This window comes from Coccinella septempunctata, chromosome 2 (assembly GCF_907165205.1).
Source record: "Coccinella septempunctata chromosome 2, icCocSept1.1, whole genome shotgun sequence".
Taxonomy (NCBI): Eukaryota; Metazoa; Arthropoda; class Insecta; order Coleoptera; family Coccinellidae; genus Coccinella; species Coccinella septempunctata.
In genome coordinates this window covers 18,874,687-18,901,055 of record NC_058190.1, presented here as the reverse complement: position 1 = coordinate 18,901,055, position 26,369 = coordinate 18,874,687, and the positions used below count along the sequence as shown (strand labels likewise).

The window sequence follows — 26,369 nt, the reverse complement described above, 5'->3', positions numbered from 1 at the left end:
ATTTTTTCAATGTCAGCAATAAGAACGTACCTGAATGTACGAAAACATATTAATATATCGAATAATTCTGGTTGTACAGTATAACCTTTAAGCATAATATCATTAAGAGAAAAACCAGTTGAGGTTTTCATAGAACCATCAAATACTACACGAAGCTTAGTTGTGATACTTTGATCACGAATGACACAATGATGAGGTACGAAATATTTGTTAAGGGATAATTCATTGGTTAGAGTTAAAGGTACAATTGCTGCATGTCCTAAGGATAAATATTCATTGATGAATTCTGAATATTGGGCCTTTCGTTCAGGGAAACTTTCAAGTCTCTTTTCTAAATTTAAAAATCTCTTTTTTGCTTGAGAGAATGAATCACCTAGTTTGGAAGGTTCATTTGGACCTTTGAATGGTAGGTCAACCTGAAATCTACCAGACGGCAACCGAATGGTTGTGTCTTTGAATATTTTTTCAGCTTGTTGCTCTGCTTGAGTCAATATAGATTCAGATTGAATTTGTACTTCTTCAATTTCCCAAAATTTGGTTAAAGTATCATTCAACATATCATCTGGATTGGCAGTAGGTTCTGTACATTCGAATAAATATTGTGATGCATTTAAATGAGTTGCACGAGACATGCATCCTGACTGAGGAATATTTCCAGCAATTAAATATCCTAGATGTGAATTTTGAAGAACAGGCAATCCAGGACCTAATTTAATTATACCATCAGTAATGATGTCAAAGTATATGTCTGCACCCAAAAGTATATCAACATTAGATGGAGTGTTGAAATGGATATCTGCTAATTGAATGTTCATTGGAATAGGAATAGAACTCAAACTAATTGGTAACTGTGGTTGTTTACAAGTTATAGTTTTAAGAACAGCACAAGAAACACTAAATTTTCGGTCGGTGTGTACTAATGAGTGAATTTTTAGATCAATCATTCTATTTGACATAGAACAACTTTGAGAGATACCGGAAATTTGAATTTTCTGGTCATAAGTTTTGAGATTGAGTTTTCTAACTAAATCTTCAGTTACAAATGATGTTTGACTTGCTGAGTCTGTCAAACAACGAGCTATAATTGTCTGGTTGTGAGAATTATACAATTTGACACATGCCGTAGCTAGAAGCACTTCATTATTAGAGGACTGTACTGAAAGAGAAGACAAATTTTGAGCAGAAGAATCAACCTCTTCTCGCACTGGAATGTATGGTTGAGCACTAGTGGATAAATGGGAAGATGCTTGCGTCGAACTAGTTGATCTGGATGGTTCATCATGAGATCTGGAATGGGAAAATGAATTTCGAGATGAATTCTTATTGAAATGCAATAAACTATGATGAGACCTTTGACAATTGGAACATTTGCGTTGACTAGAACATGACTGAACAGTATGGCCTAATGAAAGACAATTGAAACAGGCATTTTTTGCTTTAGCAGCAGCATGACGATCGTTTGAAGATAAATTCAGGAACCTTTTACAGGAATATATTCTGTGCTCATCGGTACCACAGATGAAACATTTGAAGAATTTAGTTTTATCTGAAGTATCAACATGATAAGAACTACGAGAAGTATTATTATTTTTGTGCGAAGAATTTAATTTTGAATTTTGAGTTGACTCACTCAAATTTTCGAGAACCTTATATTTTCTTTCTAAAAATTGTATAAATTCTGGGAGCGTTGGAAAATCGCGAACATTTCTTTCCCCTTCAAATTCTTTTCTCAAACCAAAATCTAGCTTCTGTGTGAAAATTTGAATAAGGATCAAGTCAGTAAGTTTTTCTGATAAATTATAGGTGTTTAAAGCTGCCAAATTTGTTTTAATTTGTGAAATAAAGTTTCTCAGATTGTTATCATTACCTTTTGTTAAGGATGGAACATTCAGTAAATTTCTTATATATGCGTTAACAATTAGGTATTTATTATCGAATCTATCCCTCAACGTATTAATAGCTAAGTTCAACCCGATCACTTCCAAATTTTCTATGAGTTGTAATGGCTCCCCTGTTAGAGCAGATTTCAGATACATTAATTTTTGAACATTAGATAATTTTTGATTATTTGTTATCAGTGCAGTAAATAGTTCGAAGAAGCTTGGCCAGTGTTTGATATCGCCCGAGAAATTTGGAATAGAAATTTCAGGTAACTTTATACTTGAATGAGATATTGTAGACCGATTACACTATTCAACAAGGGTTCTCCCACCTAAGAGATTTATATTTTTTTTTGTTAGGTATTGCCCACCTTATTACAAAAATAATAGTACTTACGTTTGTTTAGCTCCCGTTATCAAAATAAAAGACACGCGTGAATTGTCCATGTTCGCACTTCTGTACCCTACGATACTTTATAAAATAAACAAACTATTGAAACAAGTTCAGTTTCTGGCAGCATTGAATGACTTTGAAAAAGAAGCCTGGTTGTCCTTTGTAGAAGTGACCAAAAATTTTCTTGGCAATCACAAATCTCCGCAATATGTAAATATCGTCAAAACGATGTTACAGGCTCATCAAAAAATGGGATGCAACATGTCCCACCTAAGAGATTTATATTTTTTTTTTGTTAGGTATTCCTCACCTTATTACAAAAATAATAGTACTTAAGTTTGTTTAGCTCCCGTTATCAAAATAAAAGACATGCGTGAATTGTCCATGTTCGCACTTCTGTACCCTACGATACTTTATAAAATAAACAAACTATTGAAACAAGTTCGGTTTCTGGCAGCATTGAATGACTTTGAAAAAGAAGCCTGGTTGTCCTTTGTAGAAGTGACCAAAAATTTTCTTGGCAATCACAAATCTCCGCAATATGTAAATATCGTCAAAACGATGTTACAGGCTCATCAAAAAATGGGATGCAACATGTCCTTAAAGCCCGTTTGCAACAGCCGAGAATTCTCTGGAGAATTCTCTACAAAATTCTCGCAAGAAAACGGCAGAGATTATTTTGTATGCAACTGAACAGAGAATTCTACCGAAAGTGCGTATCCAACGGTATATAATTCACGGCGCATGAATTTTCGAGCAAATTCTCTAGAGAATTCTCGGCTATTGCAAACGGGCTTAAAAATAAACTTTTTGCAATCACATATTAATTTCTTTCCACAAAATATGGGAGCCGTAAGTGACGAGCATGGAGAGCGATTCCATCAAGACATCGCGTCATTCGAAAAACGCTACCAAGGCAAAGGGGAACCCTCTATGCTTGCTGATTATTGTTGGTCCATCGTTAGAGAAATACTGGAGTCGTCCTACAGCAGAAAAGACAAAAGATCTAAGCGATCGGAATCTTTTACACCATTGCAAATATTATAATGCATTGTTTTTGTTAAAAATCATGAATATAATTATTAAAAAACAACAAGAGCTAACTTCCACTTTTTATTTATCGTGCGTTTATACCTTGGCTACGAAGATTCAAAATATATATATTTTCCTTAGGTGGGAGAACAAAGCTATAATTTTGTCGATCAGTGTTATCAGTTGAAGAATTGGATTGTTGAGTGTCCTCAGACTGATTAACAATTTTAGTTACAAAAGAAATCAAATCAAAATATTTATCTTCCATAATTTCTCTGTCTTGATGATGTGATTCATAATCCATAACCTCTAATTCAGTTTGAAAATTGTCATAGTCTTCGAAAATTTGCATTAGTTGTTCCAAACGTAATTTACATTGAACAATATCAAGAGGTTTATCTTGTTTGAACCAATTTTCCATTCTAGTCATCTTGGCTTTAACTATACTTCTGTTTTTAATCAGAGTTCTCATTTCATCATCGACTTCACTCGATTTTGAATTATCTTCAGACATTGTAATTGCTATAAGCACAGTAGAAAACAAAGCTCAATAAAAATGAGACGAAATTTGCAAGATGATAGTGCTACTTATCGAAAATCCAGCGATGAACTCGCTCAGTAGAAGTATTAAACAACCAGCTGTCATCCGATTCCTCTGTCTTCTGGGGGTGATTAAAATCCAACCATGAAACAGCAAACCTCTTCACTACTCCTCGGGATAGGAATTGAAATCAACCTTCACTCTCAAATCCGGCTCGAATTGGACCAAAATTTATGTATCCATTCAATAAGATGAACACATAAATATTTGTGTTGCTGGTTTTTATTAGGGAACGAAGAATTGAACAATACTGTAGGTCGGTCCTGGTCACTCAACGAATATTCTTTTTAGAATTGATTATTTTAGGATAGAAAATTGAAAAGCTTCTGATGAATTGACTGATGTATTTTTGACTGTCTTTTTATATTAACGAATCACCCTAGTAACTAATATGACATGAACACGCACGCTATTTTAATGAAAATTAAACATTAAGTTTTTGCAATAAATACTTATGTAAATCCATGTGTCTTTGTTTTTTTTAACTGTCAATAGTAATATTAGGTTTGTTCGTAGAGTGGTTTGCAACGGTTGTGAACTGTACAGAGCAAGCGCAATTCCATTTTAGGGTAGCGAAAATCCATTTGCGCTTGCTCTGTACAGTTCACAACCGTTGTGAACCACACTACGAACAGGCCTATTATATATTATAACAGTTATAACGTAAATTATCTACACAATTTTTTTAAAAAATCTCAAAAACTAGATCTGATAGACAAAATCTGATGAGAACTTTTTTACATTCTGCATCCAAAAATTACTCAGGAACAGTTAACAAATCGCAGGCACCAAAATGTGTGTTGGCCTGTGTAATTGTTCGGTCCAGAATTGTTCTATGGCTTCCTTTGGTGGTAACTTTCCATTTTCTACATCAGACGATGTGAGTGACCGGTAGAAAGTTTCTTCCGACTTTTCGAATGAATTATTGTCTCTTTTTCGGCTATAATTGCTTTCATATCTCCTCAGGCGTTCTGCATACAGACTTAACTTTTGCTTCAGAGTGTCGAGGCAGTGGTGAGCTGTAGCATTCTCCGTCTCTCGTTCTGTGTGTGTTCTGTTTCTATTGTTCTGTTCTGTTGTTATGACTTTAGCCTTGCGGCTTTCACACTCCTCTCCAGAGGAAAATTCACTTATCCCAGATATCTCAGATATCAAAAGGATTAAGCTCTGTTGAAGCCCTTTCCAGGTTTTCGGGCTCGTGGTGGTGGTCGGGTCCGGGTCGCTCCTCGCCTCCCTGCTGTAGGTTGGATTCCTGCTCCACCCGCACTTCCTGTCGGAGCAGACGGTGTTCCTCTGCATTCCCCATGTACTTGCGTACAGTTCTCGCCGTTCCGAGCAGTACCGCCTTCTGCATGACTCTATAGATATTTTCGTCCAACTGAAGTTTCCTCAAGTTCTCTAGTAGTTTCTTCGGTATCAGGCCTGTAGATGAAATGACAATAGGGATGGTCTTGATATCTTTCAGCTTCCACTGTCTTCTGGTCTGTTCCTCGAGATCTCTGTATTTTGAAATTTTTTCAGTGTGCCTATCTAGAAGATTGGTATTATTTGGAATTGCCACGTCGATGAATAGTGCTCTGTCCTCATCCTTATTGAGCAATATGAGGTCTGGTCTATTGTGGGTTATTTTCCGGTCTGTTAGAACCGTGCGATCCCAGTAGAGCTTGTGATGTTCATTTTCCAACACAGCATCCGGATGGTAATTGCAATAAGGAACCTTTTTCGAACTTAAAAGTTGGTGTTTTAGTGCCAATTCTCGGTGAAGAATCTTGGCAACAGCATCATGTCTATTTTTGTACTCCGTGCCCGCGAACTTCTGACATCCCCCGGTGATGTGCTGGATAGTTTCATGTGTCGCACAACCATAACGACAGCTATCGTCCGCCACTGAGGCATCCTTGGCGATGTATTTCATGTAATTTCTTGTTGGAATCACCTGATCCTGGATGGCGAGCATGAAGCCCTCTGTCTCAGGAAACAACCTTCCGGAAGTCAACCAGTAGTTCGACGCAGATATGTCGACGTAATCATGGTTGACCTCGTTCTGGTGCCTCCCCTGCAAAGGTTTGCCAATCAGTTTCTGCATTTTACTTTCTGCAGAGTGTTCGACGGTTTCCAAGTGATCCTGTTGTGGCTTTAAAGGTGTAGAAGTATCAGCAACACAAACTACTCGATGGAGTTCTGACGAAGCTGCCTTGCTCAAGAAATATTTTCGAAGTCCTTCAATTTCCTTGAACATACGGTTGGACAAATCAACAATTCCTCTACCCCCAAGATGTCGTGGCAGCTCTGTCCGTTCTATTGAGCTTTTGGGGTGATGTTTATTGTGTTTAGTCAGCATCGTCCTTATTTTTCTCTGTAAAGCTGCTAAATCGGTGGTCGTCCAAGAGATAATACCAAATGAATAGCTCAGCGCCGAGCAAGCGTAGGTGTTAATCGCTTTTATCAGATTCTTGCTGTTAAGACCAGTTCTCATTATCCTCCTCAATCTTCGGGTGAACTCCTCCGTTAATTCTTTCTTCATCTGGGTCTGATTGATTTTTCTTGCCTGTTTTATGCCTAGATACTTGTATGTGTCTCCTTCCTTTAATGCTTCAATTTCTGCACCTTCCTTGAGTTTGAACGTACCATCTTCTATTTTCCCTCTCGTTATGTTAAGCAGTCGACATTTTTCTAGTCCAAACTTCATTTTGATGTCTTCCGAGAATCCTTCCACCATTTTCAGCATCAGTTGCATTTGTTTTTTGGTAGATGCGAAGAGTTTCAAGTCGTCCATGTAAAGGAGATGATTCAGTTTCATCATAGTTCTACTGCCGCTCTTGATGGAAAATCCGTAGTCCGTAGAATTCAATCTATGAGACAAGGGATTCAGGGCCATGCAGAACCACAGAGGGCTCAGCGAGTCTCCTTGGAAAATTCCGCGTCTTATTGGAATAGGTCCTGTTGTAATGGAGCAATCTGCTGCTTTCATTTGAAGACTAGTACGCCAGGTTGACATGGCGTTTTTCAGGAACTTAACAATATTGGGATCCACCTTGTAAATCTTCAAGATCGTCAAGAACCATTCGTGAGGTATAGAATCGAATGCTTTTTTGTAGTCTATGTACGCAGCGTAAAGATTCCTTCGCTTAGAGAACGCTTGATTGCAGATAACTGAATCTATTATTAGTTGTTCTTTGCACCCTCGGCTGTCTTTGGTGCATCCTTTCTGTTGCATGGCGATGATGTTATTCCTTTCGCAATGGTTGTGAATTCGGTTTGAAATGCACGATGTGATTAATTTGTACATCGTTGGAAGACATGTGATTGGTCGGTATTTGGATGGGTCTTCACTCTTCTGTATTCCTTTGGTCTTTAGGTAACAAGTATGTTGTGCCATGTGTAAGGAATACTGGCATTCTTTCAGGATTTTCAATGACATCATTTATTGCGGAGGTCAATTTGTCATGCATAATCCAAAGTTTCTTGATCCAGAAGTTCTGTAATCCATCAGGCCCAGGTGCTTTCCAGTTGTGCAGTCCTCTGATAGCTAATTTTACTTCTTCAATTGTGATCATGTCATCCTGCATCGGCTCATATTTTATAGCTTCAGATTTTTCATCTTCAATCCATCCGGTATCTCCATTGAACTGAGGTTTCGTTGATAATTGTTCGGTCCAGAATTGTTCAATGGCTTCCTTTGGTGGTAACTTTCCATTTTCTCCATCCGACGATGTGAGTGACCGGTAGAAAGATTCTTCCGACTTTTCGAATGAATTATTGTCTCTTTTCCGGCTATAATTGCTTTTATATCTCCTCAGGCGTTCTGCATACAGACTTAATTTTTGCTTCAGAGTGTCGAGGCAATGGTTATTATTATTATTATTTTCTATCAAAATTGCAATGATTGCACCAGTCTGTTGATATCCCTCATCAAAGAAACTACATGTTTTTCCCCTATTTTCAAACTTTCAGAATCCTATTGTTTCGTTTATAAATTTTATTTTCTAGATCTATATGTACTAAAAATGATAATTTTTATTTTGTAATAGTATGGTACTCACCACATATTCAATTGTGCAATATGGTTGAAAACAAAATAATACTCGATTCAAGTTCAACAATGAATCTAGTAATGTTCAACGAAACGAAAGAATTGGGCTTTCTAATTAGTCCCTCTTATTATTAATGTTGCATATAAATGTTGAGCTACATGATTATTGTTTTTATATAGGAATTTTTTGTCAGTATTAAGTTTTCAATCATTTAATAGAACATTCAATCATTTAAATTCTAAGTATAATTTTGATAAAGATGCATTAACTATTTTGGGAATTGTCTGACTCTTAGTTAATGTCGTAACCTCCTTATTGACCTATTAATTCATATCATTGAACTGTAATGTTTTTCTGGATGGAGTTGTATTATTATTAAAAATTGTTCATATAGGATGTTGTTCATTTTTTCTATAAGAATATTTCTTCTATTCCTGTTCGACTACAAAAGCAAATAATGAATTATTGTAATTAATTTCTGAATAAAACGTGGAAAACAAAATTTAAGGCTATATTACATATTATTTACTACTGAAGTAATAGCTACCAACATGATCGAATCTGTATTTTTTGTATTATTGAAAATTTTTTCCTCACATCATTCGTTTAGCAATTCTTTTAATTGGAATCTACCTTTATCAAGAAATTTCCCTTGACACAATAAGCGATCGGCCTAGTGTGAAACCTGAAATACCTCGATGTATGGCAATATTATGGACCATACTAAACAAATTTTTTTTTTTGTAAGAAACGCCAATCTGAGTCCTGGAGTTTTTCACGTAATATGAATTTTGAATAGTCGACAATAATTTGTGAGAATATTTCGTTTTGACACCCGTAAAAACTTCGGAGATATATCGGAAAAACTTCGTGCCTCAGATTGGTAACCCGAATTGATATCCCAGGATTGAATAGGGGCCGTCTGCAATCAGTAAAGTAATTTTTTTTACGGAATATCACAACCATGTGTGCGAAAATTTCCTTAAAACTTCGTAGTTATATCGAAAAAAATTCGTGCCCCAGGTCATTTCACTTCAATTTATCGAGATATTGTATTTTATTTTTCAAAGCAATTGATGGAATCGAATTCATATATACCCATCATTAATATTCTTCACACCGCTATAATCAAAGATATAATATATCATTATTTACAAATTTTCAACTACGCCACTGGTTTCTGTTTACTGTTGACGCGTTTGTTTGTAAACATCCAGTGTTTATTATGAGTACACAACATTCTATGCATTCAGTAAAGGGATGCTCCATCTTGGTGTGTAATATCTTTGATAACATCCGCAAATACAGTCCATCCGGGGTAATCTGGACCATCAAACGGCGTCGTGGACTCCCCTGTGGCATTGAGTTGCTGGCATCGGCTGGAGGTTTCATAAAAATGAGGAAATAGGAACACATAATCGAATTATCCAACACTGGCAGGCCAGGTTAGCTCTATCGGTTATGGTGGAATGGATTCATCAGGACGGTAACCGGGTAAGTAATGTATTTTTTTTTCAAACGGTTGTTATACAGTGTTCTTACTATGGATCTGATGAATGAAACGGTTTTAAATCTTTAACATGAATGTTGGCGATTTTCTTACCACTGTCATCTTTCAGGTCATAAATAACGAGTGAGATTACCTTCACAATAGCCCAGGCGTCGTGGACTCCCCTGTGGCATTGAGTTGCTGGCATCGGCTGGAGATTTCATGAAAATGAGGAAATAGGAACACATAATCGAATTATCCAACACTGGCAGGCCAGGTTAGCTCTATCGGTTATGGTGGAATGGATTCATCAGGACGGTAACCGGGTAAGTAATGTATTTTTTTTTCAAACGGTTGTTATACAGTGTTCTTACTATGGATCTGATGAATGAAACGGTTTTAAATCTTTAACATGAATGTTGGCGATTTTCTTACCATTGTCATCTTTCAGGTCATAAATAACGAGTGAGATTACCTTCACAATAGCCCAGTAAACACAAATTGATCTCAGAGATATTACTGATACTCACATCCCAGTTTCAAATCTCACCTGCGAGTCAAATTGTTACTCATATTATTATCTCCAGAACTTCTATTTCGGACCCTTTTGGTCATTTTCTACTTCACATTCTGACACGAAAAGGAACACGAAGTTACTTGAATGCGAGTCTCATTTTACGTCAAAATTTGAGTCCCATTGAGGTAACATAGTGAACACATTGGGAAGTTTGGAGAAGCATTCATCATTTGATAATGTGAAGTGATTTCAGACTCTTCGAACGCATCATATTCTGATGCCAGAGGCGCCCTGAGAGAATTATATTGTACCTCCCAGGAGTGTCACATATACCTCCAATTTTAATGCATCTGTTGAAATCACATGTTGATTCATTGGCTTCAAATTTTCGTCACATAGACCAAACAGACGACTCGCAAAAAAACTCAATTTTTTAAGAAAAAAAATCACATTGTGATTGATGTAATTTCTCACTGGCAATCGCAGATTTTTTTCTTATTGGAAGTAATCTACTCCAAAATTCAAATTTTTCTTTTGAGTATTCATGTTATTCAATCTGCTACAAGTAGTTAGCACAACAAGGTTAACAAATATATTTTTCATTTGGAAAAATCGAAATTTAATGTATAAAATTAATAGAATGATTTTCACTTCGTTGAGTTCTTCAACCCCTAAACAAAGAGTCACAGAACACACCCCTCGACTTACTTTATGCAAAGAGTAAAGTGGTTACTATTTGCCCTAAACGTGTTTTACGAATAGTGAAACACATGAGTTCCCTTCAGAATTCAACGTCAAACGTCACCCGGCGCGCTCTTAATGGTTCGACCGTTGATCGAAGTATTGACAAGTCAAAGATTATAGAGTTAGGTTAACTAACTCTATAATCTTTGTTGTAAAGTATTTGTCTCTGCTTCAATCAACGCGGTTCGATCACCAATCGAACAACCGCGTCAGACGTCGGATGCACACCGGACAATGATTTTGAACGCTACCATGTAGTGGTTAAAAATCTTAACGGAGTGAAAAATGAAAAATCGCGTTATTCATTTTTAAGTTCAATTAGGGATTATCATCAGTTTTAACGATCGAAGAAAGAATATGAGATGGTAAAGTTCACAACTTTCTTCATATTCTCTGCTCACCTTAATTTCCAGATTATTATTAGAGAGTGGGTTTCGGCATTAGTTACAGAAAGAATGGAATGGTATGGAAAAAAAACATTATTTAACTTTTGATCATTTATTTTATTAAAGAATTCAGAAATTCAGGGGGCCAAGGATCTGGCCAACGGTGCTTCCCGCTCCTTCCTTTGCTTCGCATGGCGAAGCCAGTCTCTAGTCAGGATCTCGAATTCCTTCAGAGTTGTGGGGTATTCCCCACAAATTGCATCTGAAAAATAAACAGATTAAATGTTTTTTTCACATAACGGAAAGCGACTGTTTCACAAAATGGGGAGCAAGTTTTCAGAGAAAGAAACTTGAAGTCATCTCGATAAACAACTGAAGATTTTGGTAGAGCAGAGAATAACTATTTTCTGGCTAATATCACGAAGAACATTAAAAATCACATATGTATTATGTTCGACATCTATACGAAATATTCGATCATATAAATTAACCTAATTTCAAAGATATCTTCCAAAAAAAGTGGTGGTTGTGTAACAGATTTAGATGAACACTATTGCATAGATGTCGACGGAAATTCAATCTAGGATGATTTTGCATTTTCTGAAACTTTTTAGGGTTTTCACTCCCAATCTCTGGAACAAAATCAATAAAATATTGAAATAAACGATTTGCTCCTGCGTAAATTCTTGCACTAATTTGTAAGGAGCAAATCAAGTAGAAAAAATTGTTCCCTGACAATGAACTGAAAAGAAGAACTTTAAAATTATAATTATATATAGTAACGTTTCGGAGTCTATATCAGACTCCTTCATCAGACGAAAATCAATGATATAGATATTGACTATCCGTTACTGTATATAATTATAATTTCAAATTTTTTTTTCAGTTCATTGTCAGGCAACAATTTTCTCTACTTGATTGGCTCCTCACAAATTAGTGCCAGAATTTACGCAGGAGCAAATCGTTCATTTCAATTTTTTTATTGATTTTGTTCCAGAGATTGGGAGTGAAAACCCTAACTATTGCATAGATTTTTTAACGAATCATTCAATGAGTTCAGAGTTCGAAGGACAGTTGTTCAATGGATCTTCCAGTATTACTTGTCATATCACAAATAAAACAAATGTCATTTCTGCACATATTGGCTTTATGCAGTTCAGTTGAATTCAGAAATGCTGAAATCTGCATGAACAACAAAAAAGTCATCTTACAATTGTTCTCTGTTTCATCAACATCTGATTGAACTTATACTCTTACAAATCGTTTTTGGCCTTCAAAGTTTCCTGAATTAATTGAAGATTATGGATAAATTGAGGAGTTTCTTACCATATAAACATTGTAGGAGTAACATACTCTCCACCTTATAATTGTTCTTGAATCTCTTCCAAGAACACTGCATGGCAAGGGAATTTGTGAAGACCCTTGCCATCACCCTCGAATGGAAGTCCTTGGAAGTCAAGCCTCCTATCGATTTGTAGTATTGGGTCTGAAAAACAAATAATTTTTCAGAAAAGGAACTGAAAAAAACATCCTGATAACCTAAAGTGTATTTTTGATAAAGTGAATTAATATATCCAAGAAAAAAAATTATTGTGCATTCTCTCAAGATAAAAACTCACCACTTTTTTTTTCTCCTCCTCATCTTCTAGCCTTGCCTCAAATTCCTTCAGTTTTTCCAAAGACGTAAACGGAAATTCATTCCTCAAACCGGTGTGATTCAGCACTTCATTCTTTCCGCGCTGTAACTTTATCTCCTCAATTTCTAGGAGAATCCTCCCAACAAGCTCAGTCAACCTATCAATCTTTCTTTCTAGGTTCCCTAGAAGTGAATTTTATAATATAATAACTCATTTTGTTGTTCCCTGTATTTTTCTCTTCAAGAAATATTTTTACCATTGTTTTCAACTCTAGTCTGAACCTCTTGATTGATAATGGACGAGGGTCGATCAGGTATTGTGTATCGATTTTCTATAAAAATAAACAATCATGAACAGCACTTGTAGATATTCTTCATTTCGTAACTGGAAATGAACAGACTGTGAAATATTCAATATATATAACTTACCAGTGGTAAGTGGCTCATGTTGGTTGACACCTGTTTGTTTTGGCCATGATGGGTGTCGTAAGATCTCTATAAAATACAATCAATTTATAAACTAGGGGTTCCTCTCAACATTTAAAGTTATTTTTTATTCTGCGTAAAAATGCACAAATGCATTCTGTTAAAAAGAAACTCAAGAGTATAATTACCATTGTGTTCGATAGCAACTGTCCCTGTCATGCAGGAAGGGCTGTAGAAATTGGAAGATGTTTGCGGCCATAACCGAGTTACGTTCTCTGAAAAGCAAAATATTTGTGATTGAGAGATAAGAGATATATATAGGTCTTAAGATTATTCACGCTATTAGGTAATTTAGAAGTATAATATTAATTATCATTAGAGATTAGGGTATTTAGATATAATAGACCATTTCCATGTTTCAAATAATATATATTATCATATTGTGTTCCATTGTGAGAAGACCTGGCCTATGTGGTTAAAAATTATTGCAATAACAAACTATTTGCCTAGTGTTTGAAAAAGGTGTTTTCTACAAAATATACATTTCTGATTGAAACATTTAAATTACATCTTATTATACATCCCTAATGGATTCAATAATGAGCTCAATACAAGTAGCTCCAATAAAATTTAACATATCTAAACTGATAACCCAACTGAAACTATCTTTATTAACTGTATGTAATCCTCTCAATGGAACACCATTCCATTTTACTATTTCAAAATATACCAGATGCAGTTACAAACTTTACCTGGTTGTGGCATCCCGATCTCCTGTAGTCTATAATCTGAAAAAAATACATCAATTGTAGAAAAGGCTGAAGAACTATTTTTGTCTTCTAGCAAAAAACTATTACCTGAATCTGCTGATGATTGAACAGCTTCCTCCATTGTTGGAGACGCACATTTAGAATAATGACCTTAAAAAAATTTTTGAGTGAATAATAGGTTCATGAAACAACAAATTTCCTTGTACTTATTTTGAAAGTAAATAAATTTTATTCAGACTCGTAGAAAATAGTCAAATTCTGGTAAAAATAGGGTTTGAATACTTCTACTATCCAAACATGTATCTCATCAGCGACTGATGATAATGATAATTTTGACCAAATCATAGTATGATTGAACTGAAATCCAGCTTTACTGAAATTTCGAGTCTATTTTATAAAAAAAAAAAATCATTTTTGCTGTAATATACTCAATATTAATTAATGATTTGTAGTTTGCTTGATGATCACAAAGAAACCTATTTACCTATCAGGTGCTTCGAAAAATTTTTTTTCTTAGGCCTCTGCCTTTCTCATCTTCTGATGAAGATTCCTTAATGCAGCGCCTTCTAGCATCTGCAAGACTATCTGAAATACATAAAAATGTAAATACAAAATGAAATTTTAATACTCCAATATTTTTTATTGTAAATGACAAAAATCTACCCTAACAAATACGACAGCCTTTTCAGCCTTTCATAATATATGTACATAATTGAAATAGTTTTTGATAACATTGCTGAATTTTTTTCAAGGCTTCACATCACTTGAACAAGCGAATTCATTTTTATTAAAATGAAAATATTTGTGTACGCTCTTTTGGAAAGAATATCAGTGACTTACCACAAATTCGATCAAACCTGATAGGACATAATTTCCATGAACTTGATGGTGGTGTTCCGTTTATTATATGATACGAGATGTTTGATGGAGGCCACATACACATCGTATTATTATTTCTTAGCCAAGAAATGGGCACTTCTTGGACAACTTCTGAATCGCCCTGGCATTCATCCACAAAGCAAACAACTGCATACGACATTTTCCTAGAAAAATTTTGAAAGCAGCAGAATGATTTGTATGTCTCAGATCAGCCCGACAACACAATCCCCAAGATTATGATTCGATTTCAGATTCTTTCAAGCCTTGTCTGATGATATTTCGACAAAATTCATTTCCACAGAACTTGAATATTGAAAAATTCATTATGATTGAAAATTTGAATTGAATAAAACATATGAATTCCTAATATTTATAGATAATTTTAGTTTTAGTTTTTAATAATTGAAGGAGAAACTGAATTACATGATTTTTACAGGTGTAAAGAAAATATCGAATAAGTAGAATTATACAGGGTGATTCATAACTATTGGGACATAGGCTAAGGGCAGATTGTTTGGACCAAAATACGGCGATAGGACCAAATATACCTATATATATGTATATACAGTACAATCGCGATAACGTGAACAGAATAAAACCAGGGTTGTTCACACAATAGAGCTTGTTCATGTTACCGGAGGTCACTGAAATACAAATTCTAAAACATATTGCTATACAGATTTATTATCTTATAAAACTAAAATACATTCTTATCGAAGATAAATTGTGAGATCTTAGTTTGCACCCTTTTTGGCAGAAACAATGTTGTTTACGCTATTGAGCCGTTCTAACGAGCGAGTGTTCACAGTATCGCGATTGTACTGTATATTGAATTTTTTTTTCGTTTTTTGTATGGAGGCTTTACCCTCCATTGTTTTTTGCTAATAATTTCACTGCATTTTCATCCGTTCTTAAGAAAAACACAGTTGAACAATTCAGAGCATCGGAAGGGGATTTGAAGTAACGATTCATTTATTTTATTTATTTATTTCGACGATAAAGCATAATTAAAAACAATGTAACATAAAAAAAATAAACTTGAATTAAATGTTCTACGTAGCCTCCTCCGACTTCTATGCCTTTTCTAATTCTTTTAATAAAGGACTTTCGAACTTCGAAACGCCTTCGTCCCTTATAAAAAATTCAACTTTAACGCCCTCTATCTTTTTCCACAGCAATATTTTATTGAGGTATATTAGGTCCTATCGCCATATTTTGGTACAAAGAATCTACCCTTAACCTATGTCCCAATAGTTATGAATCACCCTGTGTGGATTATGGAATATTTGAAAAATATTTTCACATTTGATGAATATAGGGCATTACTACAAAATGTGTTGAATCAGTAGGGATTTTTATACATTTTTGTGAAATTCTGTTGACTGGAATATATTTGAAAACAAAGTTATTAGACTGGACAAGGAGAATGAGAAGTTTTGAAACATCAGGTTTTTCAATGAACAATTCTTGATTTAAATATTGTTTTCCATATACGAAAATTTCATGTTCAGATTTTTCAATTGAAAGTATTTCAAAAACATTTTTATCAGAAAAACAGTAATTATCTGGTGAATTTATTGAAAGTGTGAAATTCTCAAAATGGATATCTTTATATGTTGAATGACCATTAATAGTTGTGGAAATAAAGTTTACCAAAATAGGACTTGAACAAACAGGGCTATTATTAAATGAAATATTCTGATAGCTTTCACAAATTTTATTGTGGATTTGCTGCAGGAGTTCATGAGTCTGCCTCAGTTTGGATTTCAATTTGAAAAGAGCCGTTTCATACTTGAATGCGCTGAAGTTGTCTAACGGTCCAAATTTTTTGACATCAGCAAAGAGATGAATCAAGCTATGAACATTATATGAAAGATTCTCCCTGCCATAAAATATTTCGAAGTTTTCGACGAAATATATCAAAAGTGAATGACCATAGGGATATAGTTTTTTTTGATGCAGACATAAAATTCGAATGCCAATACTCAGTGTCATGAAATGGCGGTACTGGTCAAATGGAAGAACACTTTTTAAAACGACAGTTCCAGTATATAATAAAAACTGCCTGAGCTCAGTAGCCTTCCATCTGTCAAGTTCGTCCAGTGGCCTAGGTTTGCGAGCAAAATCCATAGAAATAAAAGATTTATAATTTATTAATTTGGAGGACAACTCTTGAATTTTTTCTTTATTGAGTCTTAAAGTGATATTCCCTTTTTTTTGGAAAAGAATATTCTGATGTAAATGGTGATGAATATTCAAGGACAATGAGTCATTAGGAAAATTTTCATTTCAGAATCAAGAGCAAAAATGGTACAAGTTTTACATTATCACAAAAATGAACAAGGTCGGCTAAACCGAATGTTGGACATTGTTGTGTTATTTCAAATGGAACGCTCTATATATTTTTCTTAAATCGCTCAGAAACATCTCTCTTATTATCGATTATGGATATTGGATTTTCTCGAAAATTTTAGGAGCTTGTACCATCTCTCTGGTTTAAATTTTTTAGTGATGTATCATAAAGAAAATTACCAATTATAACGAAACAAGTAAGATTTTATGAAGAGTTATCCAAAACAGATTTGCTCGAGTCAACTTATTTTGAAATTGCAACCATATTTTTCAAGACATGATGAATCTACAAAATGAAGTTAATTAAGATACATACTCGGATACATATGATTGATATACGGATGATTCATTGGTAAATTCATAAAAGCTATGATGAACAGCGGACACTATGATGGGCGCATGATGAAAGGAGAAAGACAAAAGTTAATTTAAGTATTTTCGCATGCAGTTCTATTATTCAAAATAAATGATGATTCTTATAATTAACAAATCAGGTGCAATTGAAATTTTTGATTTGGTCTTCGAAAATAACACATCTTGATTAAACTTCTACTATCCAAAATGAATAGGTACATAGATAAATTATATTTGTATACAGGATAGCTGTAAATAAATGCGAAGGCCTAAGGGAGATGATTCCTCAATGAAAATAAGCGGGGGTAGTTCCTATAAATTTTTTTCCAAATACAAAGATACAGCCTTTGGAAGGCGTTTACAGTTTTTAATTTTTTTACAGGTTCTAAAAAACACTGAGTCATGAACCTATACATATTATAAAGCACTGAGTAGATTGGTACCAGTTTCAACTTCGGCAAGCTCTTAGTTTAGGCGGTAACTTGCTATCGATTTTTTTAATGTGTCTCTCCCTTAAATTCAAAAATTTCTGTTAATAATAATAATAATAATAATAAACGCCTATACATGAAGAGTTTCGGATTTTGCGAGTATCTACTACTTTTTCTTCGAAACAACAACTGCGCTGAAGGAAATGTGTCTCTCGCTTGAATTCAAAAATTTCTGTATAAGTATACAAAACTAGCAGGTCGGTGGATCCAAGATTTCGGGCCGATTTACATTAAAAAAAAAAAACATAATAAAATGAATTTCGTGAATACCGAGGCTAAAAACTACTATTCTCCGCTATAAAAAATTAGTATTATTCCAATAATATATGTACCGACTTTATTAATGCTACATATTGCTATTACTATAAGGCCCGGTTGTTCAGTTCAGGATTGGCCGAGATTTAAGATGATCCTGGATTAACCTGACAGAACTGAACTGAAATGTCAAAATCAATCTAGGATAAACTTTAATCCCGAACTGAACAACTGGGCCTATTCATGTAGAGAGTTTCGGATTTTGCGAGAATCTACTACTTTTTTTTCAAAAAAACAACTACGCTGAAATCCGTCGTTTGACAAAATGAGTTGTCAGTTTATAGCCTGACCAACATTTTCGCAAGCTATTGAAGTATTAATTGAATCGTTCTATAATTGGTCCTAAATTGACAGTCGTATTACGTATTGTGAACAACGATATGCAGCGGATTATCTAAACATGAAATAAATTCTGAAATGTTTCGGATCATGAGGCTAATTGAATAAGTGTCTTGTTCGTATCATTTGTTGAACTTCATTATTCTAAATAAAAATATTCTTCAATGAATGAAAATATAATACCAACACACATAATTTTTTGATTTATTCGTCATCAAATCATTAAAAAAATCGTTTTTCGAAAAGTTTTGAGTCTTGAGGCAAATAGAATATTGAATTATTTACATCATTATTTGCCGAACTACGAGGTTCTGAATGAATTAAAATCTAAACTTGATAATATACGACATAATTTTCAGAAGAGTTTCAATGAAATCTGAAAATTTTCATCATTCTGGAGCATTCTGGACATCAATAATTCTCGAATCATCAATGGAATAAATTCAATTTTATCCAATACAAGCTGACCCGGCAAACGTTGTTTTGCCATATAAATAATTTCCATGTTGTATCATAAAAAAATAGAAATTAAAAATTTTGTCTAAAAAATAAAAAAAAAATTTAGGGGTGCACTACCCCTAACATTTAGGGGGATGAAAAATAGATGTTGGCCGATTCTCATAGATAGCTGACCCGGCAAACGTTGTTTTGCCATATAAATAATTTCCTAATGATTAAATTACTAAAATGGCTATTAAAAAATAAGGGTTGATCGTAGAAGGGTGAAAATTGAGGATTGTATGTATTTTTGTATGTTGTATCATAAAAAAATAGAAATTAAAAATTTTGTCTAAAAAATACAAAAAAAAATTTAGGGGTGGACTACCCCTAACATTTAGGGGGATGAAAAATAGATGTTGGCCGATTCTCATAGATAGCTGACCCGGCAAACGTTGTTTTGCCATATAAATAATTTCCTAATGATTAAATTACTAAAATGGCTATTAAAAAATAAGGGTTGATCGTAGAAGGGTGAAAATTCAGGATTGTATGTATTTTTCTATGTTGTATCATAAAAAATAGAAATTAAAAATTTTGTCTAAAAAATACAAAAAAAAATTTAGGGGTGGACTACCCCTAACATTTAGGGGGATGAAAAATAGATGTTGGCCGATTCTCATAGATACCGGATAAGCACAAAAAATTTCATCAAAATCGGTCAAGCCGTTTCGGAGGAGTATGGTAACGAAAACTATGACACGAGAATTTTATATATTAGATAACACGCAAAACGAAATGTTACTCGAACTCGGCGTCTTGAGCAATTCGTTCCTGAAAGCCCGAATCAGGTAGAAAAGTTTGAACTCTTCATATCAGCATTAACACGTGTTTTGCAGTAAACAGATGTTGGGCTGAACGTTTCTCACAACAAGAAGAATTTGAATTTTCATACGACGGTACAAGGAGGTACAGGGTGTTTCACAAGTTAACAGACAAATGAAAACCATGAATAGAGGGCATTGAGCTGAGTTTAAATTCACCCCATATACAGGGTGTCCCAAAACTAGTGAATCAAACGTCACACCACGATAGAGTAAACCAAATATTATCGAATGACACCAACATTAGTTCGACGAAAAGGTACCGTTTCCAAAATAATCAGAATTTTATTAAAATACCGAGAGTTGCCGATTTTCGAACTATTTTTCTTAATAACAGGGCCAGTTTGTGAAAAAGGATATCGATTTTAAATTATATTGAACTAAGATTATTTTTTTATCTCCCCTAATTGAAATTATTTTAAGTAGTTAATCGATAACCATAACCTAAGTAAATATAAATCAGAACAATTGTTTTTTCTACATGATTTTCAATACTCAGAATAAACGGGGGTGATAATATGGGAAAAAACGCTCTCCTTAATCACAAATTGGCCTTGTGATTGAAAAAATAGTTCGAAAATCGGCAACTTTAGGATAGGTTTCTCAGACACGGTACATTTTCGCTCAACTAATGTTGGTGTCATTCGATAGTATTTGATTTAGTCTATCGTGGTGTGACGTTTGATTCAATAGTTTTGGGACAACATATATATAGGTTTCTTCGGGTTTTTTTGAAATTTCTCGAATTTCCGTTTGGCTATAACTCCTCAAATTCTCGATCAAGTCGACCGAAAATTTATATTTAGCCTTGAGTTGTTAATTTCATTGAAACAGAGCATTAAAATTCGACAAAAATAAGGACCGGGCTCAGTGAGGCTTTACTTGACTTCAAACTCATAAAAACAACGTGTATGCAGTTTTTTTATCATAATTTTAACTTTTTTGTTATCTGCATTACTATTGTCTCAAGATAAATTGATTTTTGGGTTTCCCCACCTGTTGATCATGTTCTAGAAATAATTGTTTTGGTCAGACGCCTCTAAGGAAAAGAGCACTTCATGAAAATGTATTTAGAAATTCTTAGTTGATTTCTTTTTCAAAAAGTATTCTGTTGAATGTGTTAAACAATCATACCATAGTCGGTCTTCAAAATAGTCATTCACAATGATAAAATGTTTCGAAATACATAATATCCAAATATGGATGGAAAAACTACTATCTTGAAACTAAAAATTAAAACTTGATCTTCAGAATGAATCTATTTTTCTATGGACAACCAGTTGTGTGAATAAAAACAAAGAAAGAAATCGCGGGGTGTCAGATCTGGAGATCTAGCAGTCCAATGTTGGGGTCCTATGCTTCTAATGAAATGACCTGAAATACTGGTAAATACTTTTGCTGGTGCATGAATATCATCAATGTTTCGATAACGAATTATAATAAGACCAGACCAATCAATAGATTTCCATAGATCGAATAATGACTATAACGGAATCAGTGAAGAATTCGAAAGTGCATTTATCATACTTATTCGAAGGGCGAATCATTACCTTCACTAAAAGACCAAAGGAGGTGAAAATTAATTCGGAAAATTACTTCAGGTCCACATTGTCCATAAAAAGCGATTCATTCGGAAGATATCAAGTTACAATTATTATTTTCATGATAGCGTAGATTTCCATTTTTGTTCATTATCAATAATAAAGATCATTATCACCGTAAATGACTTATCTGCATAACCAGATATGCTATAAATATCAAAAACAAATGCAAGACATATATTGAGAAAGAAAAAATTCAGTTGAACATTTCCAATTCCATTTTTAAATTTCCACATTTGATTGGGGATCATATTCATACCATTAATTAGTGTGAAGTAAAAGTCAATATGCAGCGCTGTTTTTTCCAGTGGCATTTCAGCACCAAACAATTATTCATTAAAAATAATCCACTGATAAGGCATACCAAAGTTTCATTGATTTTGAGAAAATCAATGCAGATACCTGAAAAATTCAAAATTATGACGAAAAACTACAAACTGAGTGTATTGCATGAGTTTAAATTTGAATATAGCCTCAATGAGTCCGGTCGTGTGTTCGTCAACTTTTAATGTTCTGTTTTATTGAAACTTACAAGTTTAAGAGGATAATGAATTTTTAGCCGAATCCAACTAAAATATTTGGAGTTATGGCTGAACGAAAATTCGGGAAATTTGAATAAACTCCTCGGAAACGGAATGCCCTGGACACACATATGAGGTGTTTTTGAACTGAGCTCAATGCTCTCTATTCACGGTTTTCGTTTGTCCGTTTACTTGTGAAACACCCTATGTATTGAAAAATCGCAAAAGACTCCTCGAGCAATTAAGAAATGCCATTAAATCAAGGAGTTTCTTTTGATCCGCTATGATGAAAAATGTCGATATCCAGTTATTATTATTATTTGGGGTGATTCATCGAAAATCCCCAATATCTCAAAAACCAAGGCACTTTTACCAAAAGTAAAATATATTAATTTTTCTGAACCGCCATAGAATCATCTACCCGCAGGCTCCATATTATCCATTCATTTCACCACACCCTGTATAATTATCATTATTATATCAATGTATTGAAAATAAACAGACATGAATACGAGCCAGTTGTTTTGTTTGAAGGTGAAACTCCCCTTACTTCAAACTTCTTTTAATTATTTTGACTACCATTCACTCAAGATGATTTTTTTATTATTATTATTATATTGCAGTTAAGAGTTTAGGCATAGCCTATAAACTCATACAATCAAAAACAACAATCATGAATGAAGTTATCAGGAAATAAAGAAAAAACAACAAATGTAGAAAATAGAACATAGTCACGAGCAACACTATTCCACGCAACGACGCCAGCCGTCGTAACCGCACTTAAAAGCGTTCACCGATACCGAGTTCACAATAGATGAAGGCAAGCTATTCCACACTCCAAACACGCGATTTGTCAAAAAGTTCTGTCTCTGTGATGTTTTGAAATTCTCCTTCGCCAGCTTGAAGGCATGACCCCGGAGTCGGCAGTCGGAGTTCAGGCGGAAAAGGCATCCAAGATCGACCCCAAACAAATTGTGGAGGGCTCGATAGGTGATGATGAGATCACCGCGAATCCTTCTGTCTTCAAATGTGGACATACCCATGAGGGAAAGCCTTTCCACATAGTTAGGTCGCGTAATACCATACGGAAGCCTGGTCGCACGACGTTGGATGTTCTCAAGCATTTCAGAATCTCTGCTCAACACTGGACACCACACAGGGCCAGCGAATTCCAAGATGGGGCGGATGTATGTCTTGTACAGGGCTGCGCATGTAGATGGATCACATCTTCCGAAAGCTTTCTGAACTAGAAAAAGAGATCGCTTGGCCTTGTTAACGACATGGAGAATATGTTCGGACCAGCTCAGATTTTCAGTAACAACCACACCAAGGTCACAGTGGCTACTACAAGAAGCGATCGGCATATTATTTAGAAGGTATTGACGTCGGGGATTATGGTTGCCTAAGTGCAAAACAACACACTTCTCCTGATTGAGGGGCAATTGCCAATCCCGGCACCACAGGGTCAATTTATCCAGGTCCTCTTGAAGTATGTGAGCTGCGTCATTAGGATTGTTGAATAATTTAGTATCGTCGGCAAATTGAAAGCAGCAGGACCTAATAATCTTCGGCAAATCAGAGATGTAGAGGATGAAAAGGAGTGGTCCCAACACGGACCCCTGTGGGACTCCACTCAAAACAGGCCTCGAAGATGAAAGGGTCCCGCCGACACGAACTTTGAACGATCTATCAGTTAAGAATGACTCAATCCAGCGAAGTAAACGGCCACGAATTCCCAAATGTTCCAGTTTGCGAAGGAGGAGTTTGTGTGGCACACGATCGAATGCGCGTGAAAAGTCCAGGTAGACCACATCAACCGGGTGACCCTTGTCAAGCGAGTATGACCAGGAATTAATGACCTCAAGAAGGTTGGTAATCACTGAACGCCCAGGCAGGAAACCATGCTGACAGTCCGGTATAAGAGAGGTGTCAAGAGCAAAATGGAGGACATTGTCAAGAATAATTCTCTCACAGACCTTAGCTACAATTGGAACCAGACTGATGGGACGATAGTTAGAAGCATCACGTTTGTCCCCCTTCTTAAAGATTGGCGTCACCAGTGCACTTCGCCAGGTAGAAGGCAAACGTGAAGTCTCGAATGAACGTGTATATATGAGAGAAAGTGGATATGATAGCGGCTTTGCACATTCCTTCAGTAGTCTTGCCGAGAAACCATCAGCACCTGGGGAGGAGTTGACTTTAAGAGCTGAGAGATGAGCTTCAACGATAGAAGGGGTAAAACTTATGTCTGAAATCTCAGAGGAGCAGCGTGGATCGAGCATCTTCGGGAAGTTCAAGCTTCCCGCGGTAAAAGAAGCAGCAAACGAGTCAGCTAGAACATTTGCAGATTCTTCAGGACTTGAGCACGGCTGATTGTTGCTGTTGTGAACCAACGGTACGTCAACTTTGGAGTTGAGGGTTGCCCTCACATACTTGAAGAATTTCTTCTGGTCCTTCGATCGGACTAATTTGGATTCATATTCCCTTTTGGCATTTCTAATGAGAGTTGAGAGAGAACTAGAAAAACGTCGGTGTTCATTGTAATCACTCAGTCGTTTATAGCGTGTGTAACGCTGCCATATAGATTTTTTTATGACGTATCAACTTAAGGATGTTATTATCAATCCATGGCTTCGCTGGCACCTGGGTAATAACCTTCTCATACGAGCACTCGTCCATCAGATTCTGGAGAATTGATGTGAATATAGACCAATACTCTTCAACATCACCAGTCGGTTTTAAAAAGGCATCCCAGTCGATCTCCCCAAGCTTTCGGTTAAGAAGAGGGTAGTTTATTTTGTTGAAGAATTCAACATTCTTGTAATTATCCGTTCATTTCTTCAAGAGATACCCATTCCCTACCACCTTTGAGTATTCAACTCAATGCTAACACTGATTTTTTTGAATTCTACAACTGATGTAACGTCTTCAACCTTCAGCAAAAGAAGATAAACAACAGTAACTCTCCTCAAGCTACTGATCCCTTTTATTTTTCATGTAAATAAAAAGATTTGGTATGTCTTCAATCAGTTTGTATAAAGGTCAATTATGTTCGTTACATATTTTCGGCTTAATATTTTCCGAAGTGATTTGACATTGTGATGAAATACGTAATTACTGAGAGTCTCACGTAGTACGGACTACGTAGCACTGATTTAAAACTCAAAAATGTTTTTACAAGCGTCTTAACCCAACATTTTCGTTCCATACAGAGTGAAACGTATCCAATTTCCATGGCCAATCCAGTGCTAAACTGAAAGTGAATCAAGTATAGAAGCTGAAAGTAAAACGTATATCTTTGTTGATTCATTCGGGAAATACATGTCAATGGAATATAATGCCCAAAAATTACATACCAGAACAAATTCGGTGAAATTGTCTTTGGAATTAATCTTATATTTCACGAAAAATTTCATTGTCATATGTATCATTCATTTGGGGACCTATATGGTATTAAACTCCCCTCTCGGACGAAGTATCGTAGACATAAGCAAATTTATTCAAAATTGTTGATATATTCATGAAGAAAAAATAATAATTTTTGTCCAAATTCATTTACACCGAGATCACGAACCTAATCAATCTATTATTAGCCTATGAAGTTTATAAATATTAGATCGTTCTCGAACTATTTACAGGTTTCAATATGTGTGAATGAATCGGAAGAGCAGCTGTATTCTATATATGAGTAGAATTCAAGCTGCCTTACTTTCTGTCCTCCTAAAATCTGGCAACGTTGCGGGAGGTGAGAGCGCACTACTAATAAGAAATATATGCGGAGGTAGTACGGTCTGATTCGTTTGAAGAAACATTTTTCGATAAAAATCTTTTCCCCTCTTTAGGTACCCCTGTTATTTACCTTTCCCTCTACATATATAAACAAAAATTATTCCAATTACTCAGATCGCCCAATGAACTTAACGGAGGTCAGTAGGAATCTGCGAACAATCCTGGTGGTCCACAGAATCACCTCCTTCTGCGCGTCCTCGATCAATCTCTCCTCAAGCCCGAGCTTCCTTGTGTTTTCCTGGAGATGAATCTCAATCAACCCATTCGTAGTGATGACCAGTGGGAGTATTGTTATTTTGGTGAGTCTATATAGTTCTTTCAACTCAAAAGCCAGATCTTGATACTTTACTATTTTCTCGGTGTACGCTTTTTCTACATTGTCATCGGCCGGAACTGTGATATCTATTATGATGGCTTTGCTCTCCCTCTTTTCGAATACAACAATGTCAGGCCGGTTGTGTGCGATTGGCCGGTCAGTAATGAGCGGATGGTCCCAG

The 26,369-nt window shown here is 35.2% G+C and overlaps 1 protein-coding gene and 1 long non-coding RNA gene across 2 annotated transcripts; both read right to left on the bottom strand.

The window, feature by feature from the left end:
- Window positions 1–11,179: 11,179 nt before the first annotated feature.
- On the bottom strand, window positions 11,180–13,448 carry LOC123308421. Its single transcript, XM_044891057.1, has 6 exons — window positions 13,328–13,448; window positions 13,143–13,208; window positions 12,971–13,045; window positions 12,697–12,896; window positions 12,404–12,563; window positions 11,180–11,339 (listed from the first exon to the last, which is right to left on the bottom strand). The coding sequence occupies exons 1-6, from the start codon at window positions 13,356–13,358 to the stop codon at window positions 11,215–11,217; spliced, it is 657 nt and encodes a 218-aa protein (XP_044746992.1). The 5' UTR covers window positions 13,359–13,448; the 3' UTR covers window positions 11,180–11,214.
- Window positions 13,449–13,838: 390 nt separating this feature from the next.
- On the bottom strand, window positions 13,839–15,296 carry LOC123308478. Its single transcript, XR_006537131.1, has 4 exons — window positions 14,750–15,296; window positions 14,394–14,494; window positions 13,997–14,059; window positions 13,839–13,927 (listed from the first exon to the last, which is right to left on the bottom strand). It is a non-coding gene; the product is annotated as an uncharacterized LOC123308478 (long non-coding RNA).
- Between the last annotated feature and the right edge of the window lie 11,073 nt (window positions 15,297–26,369).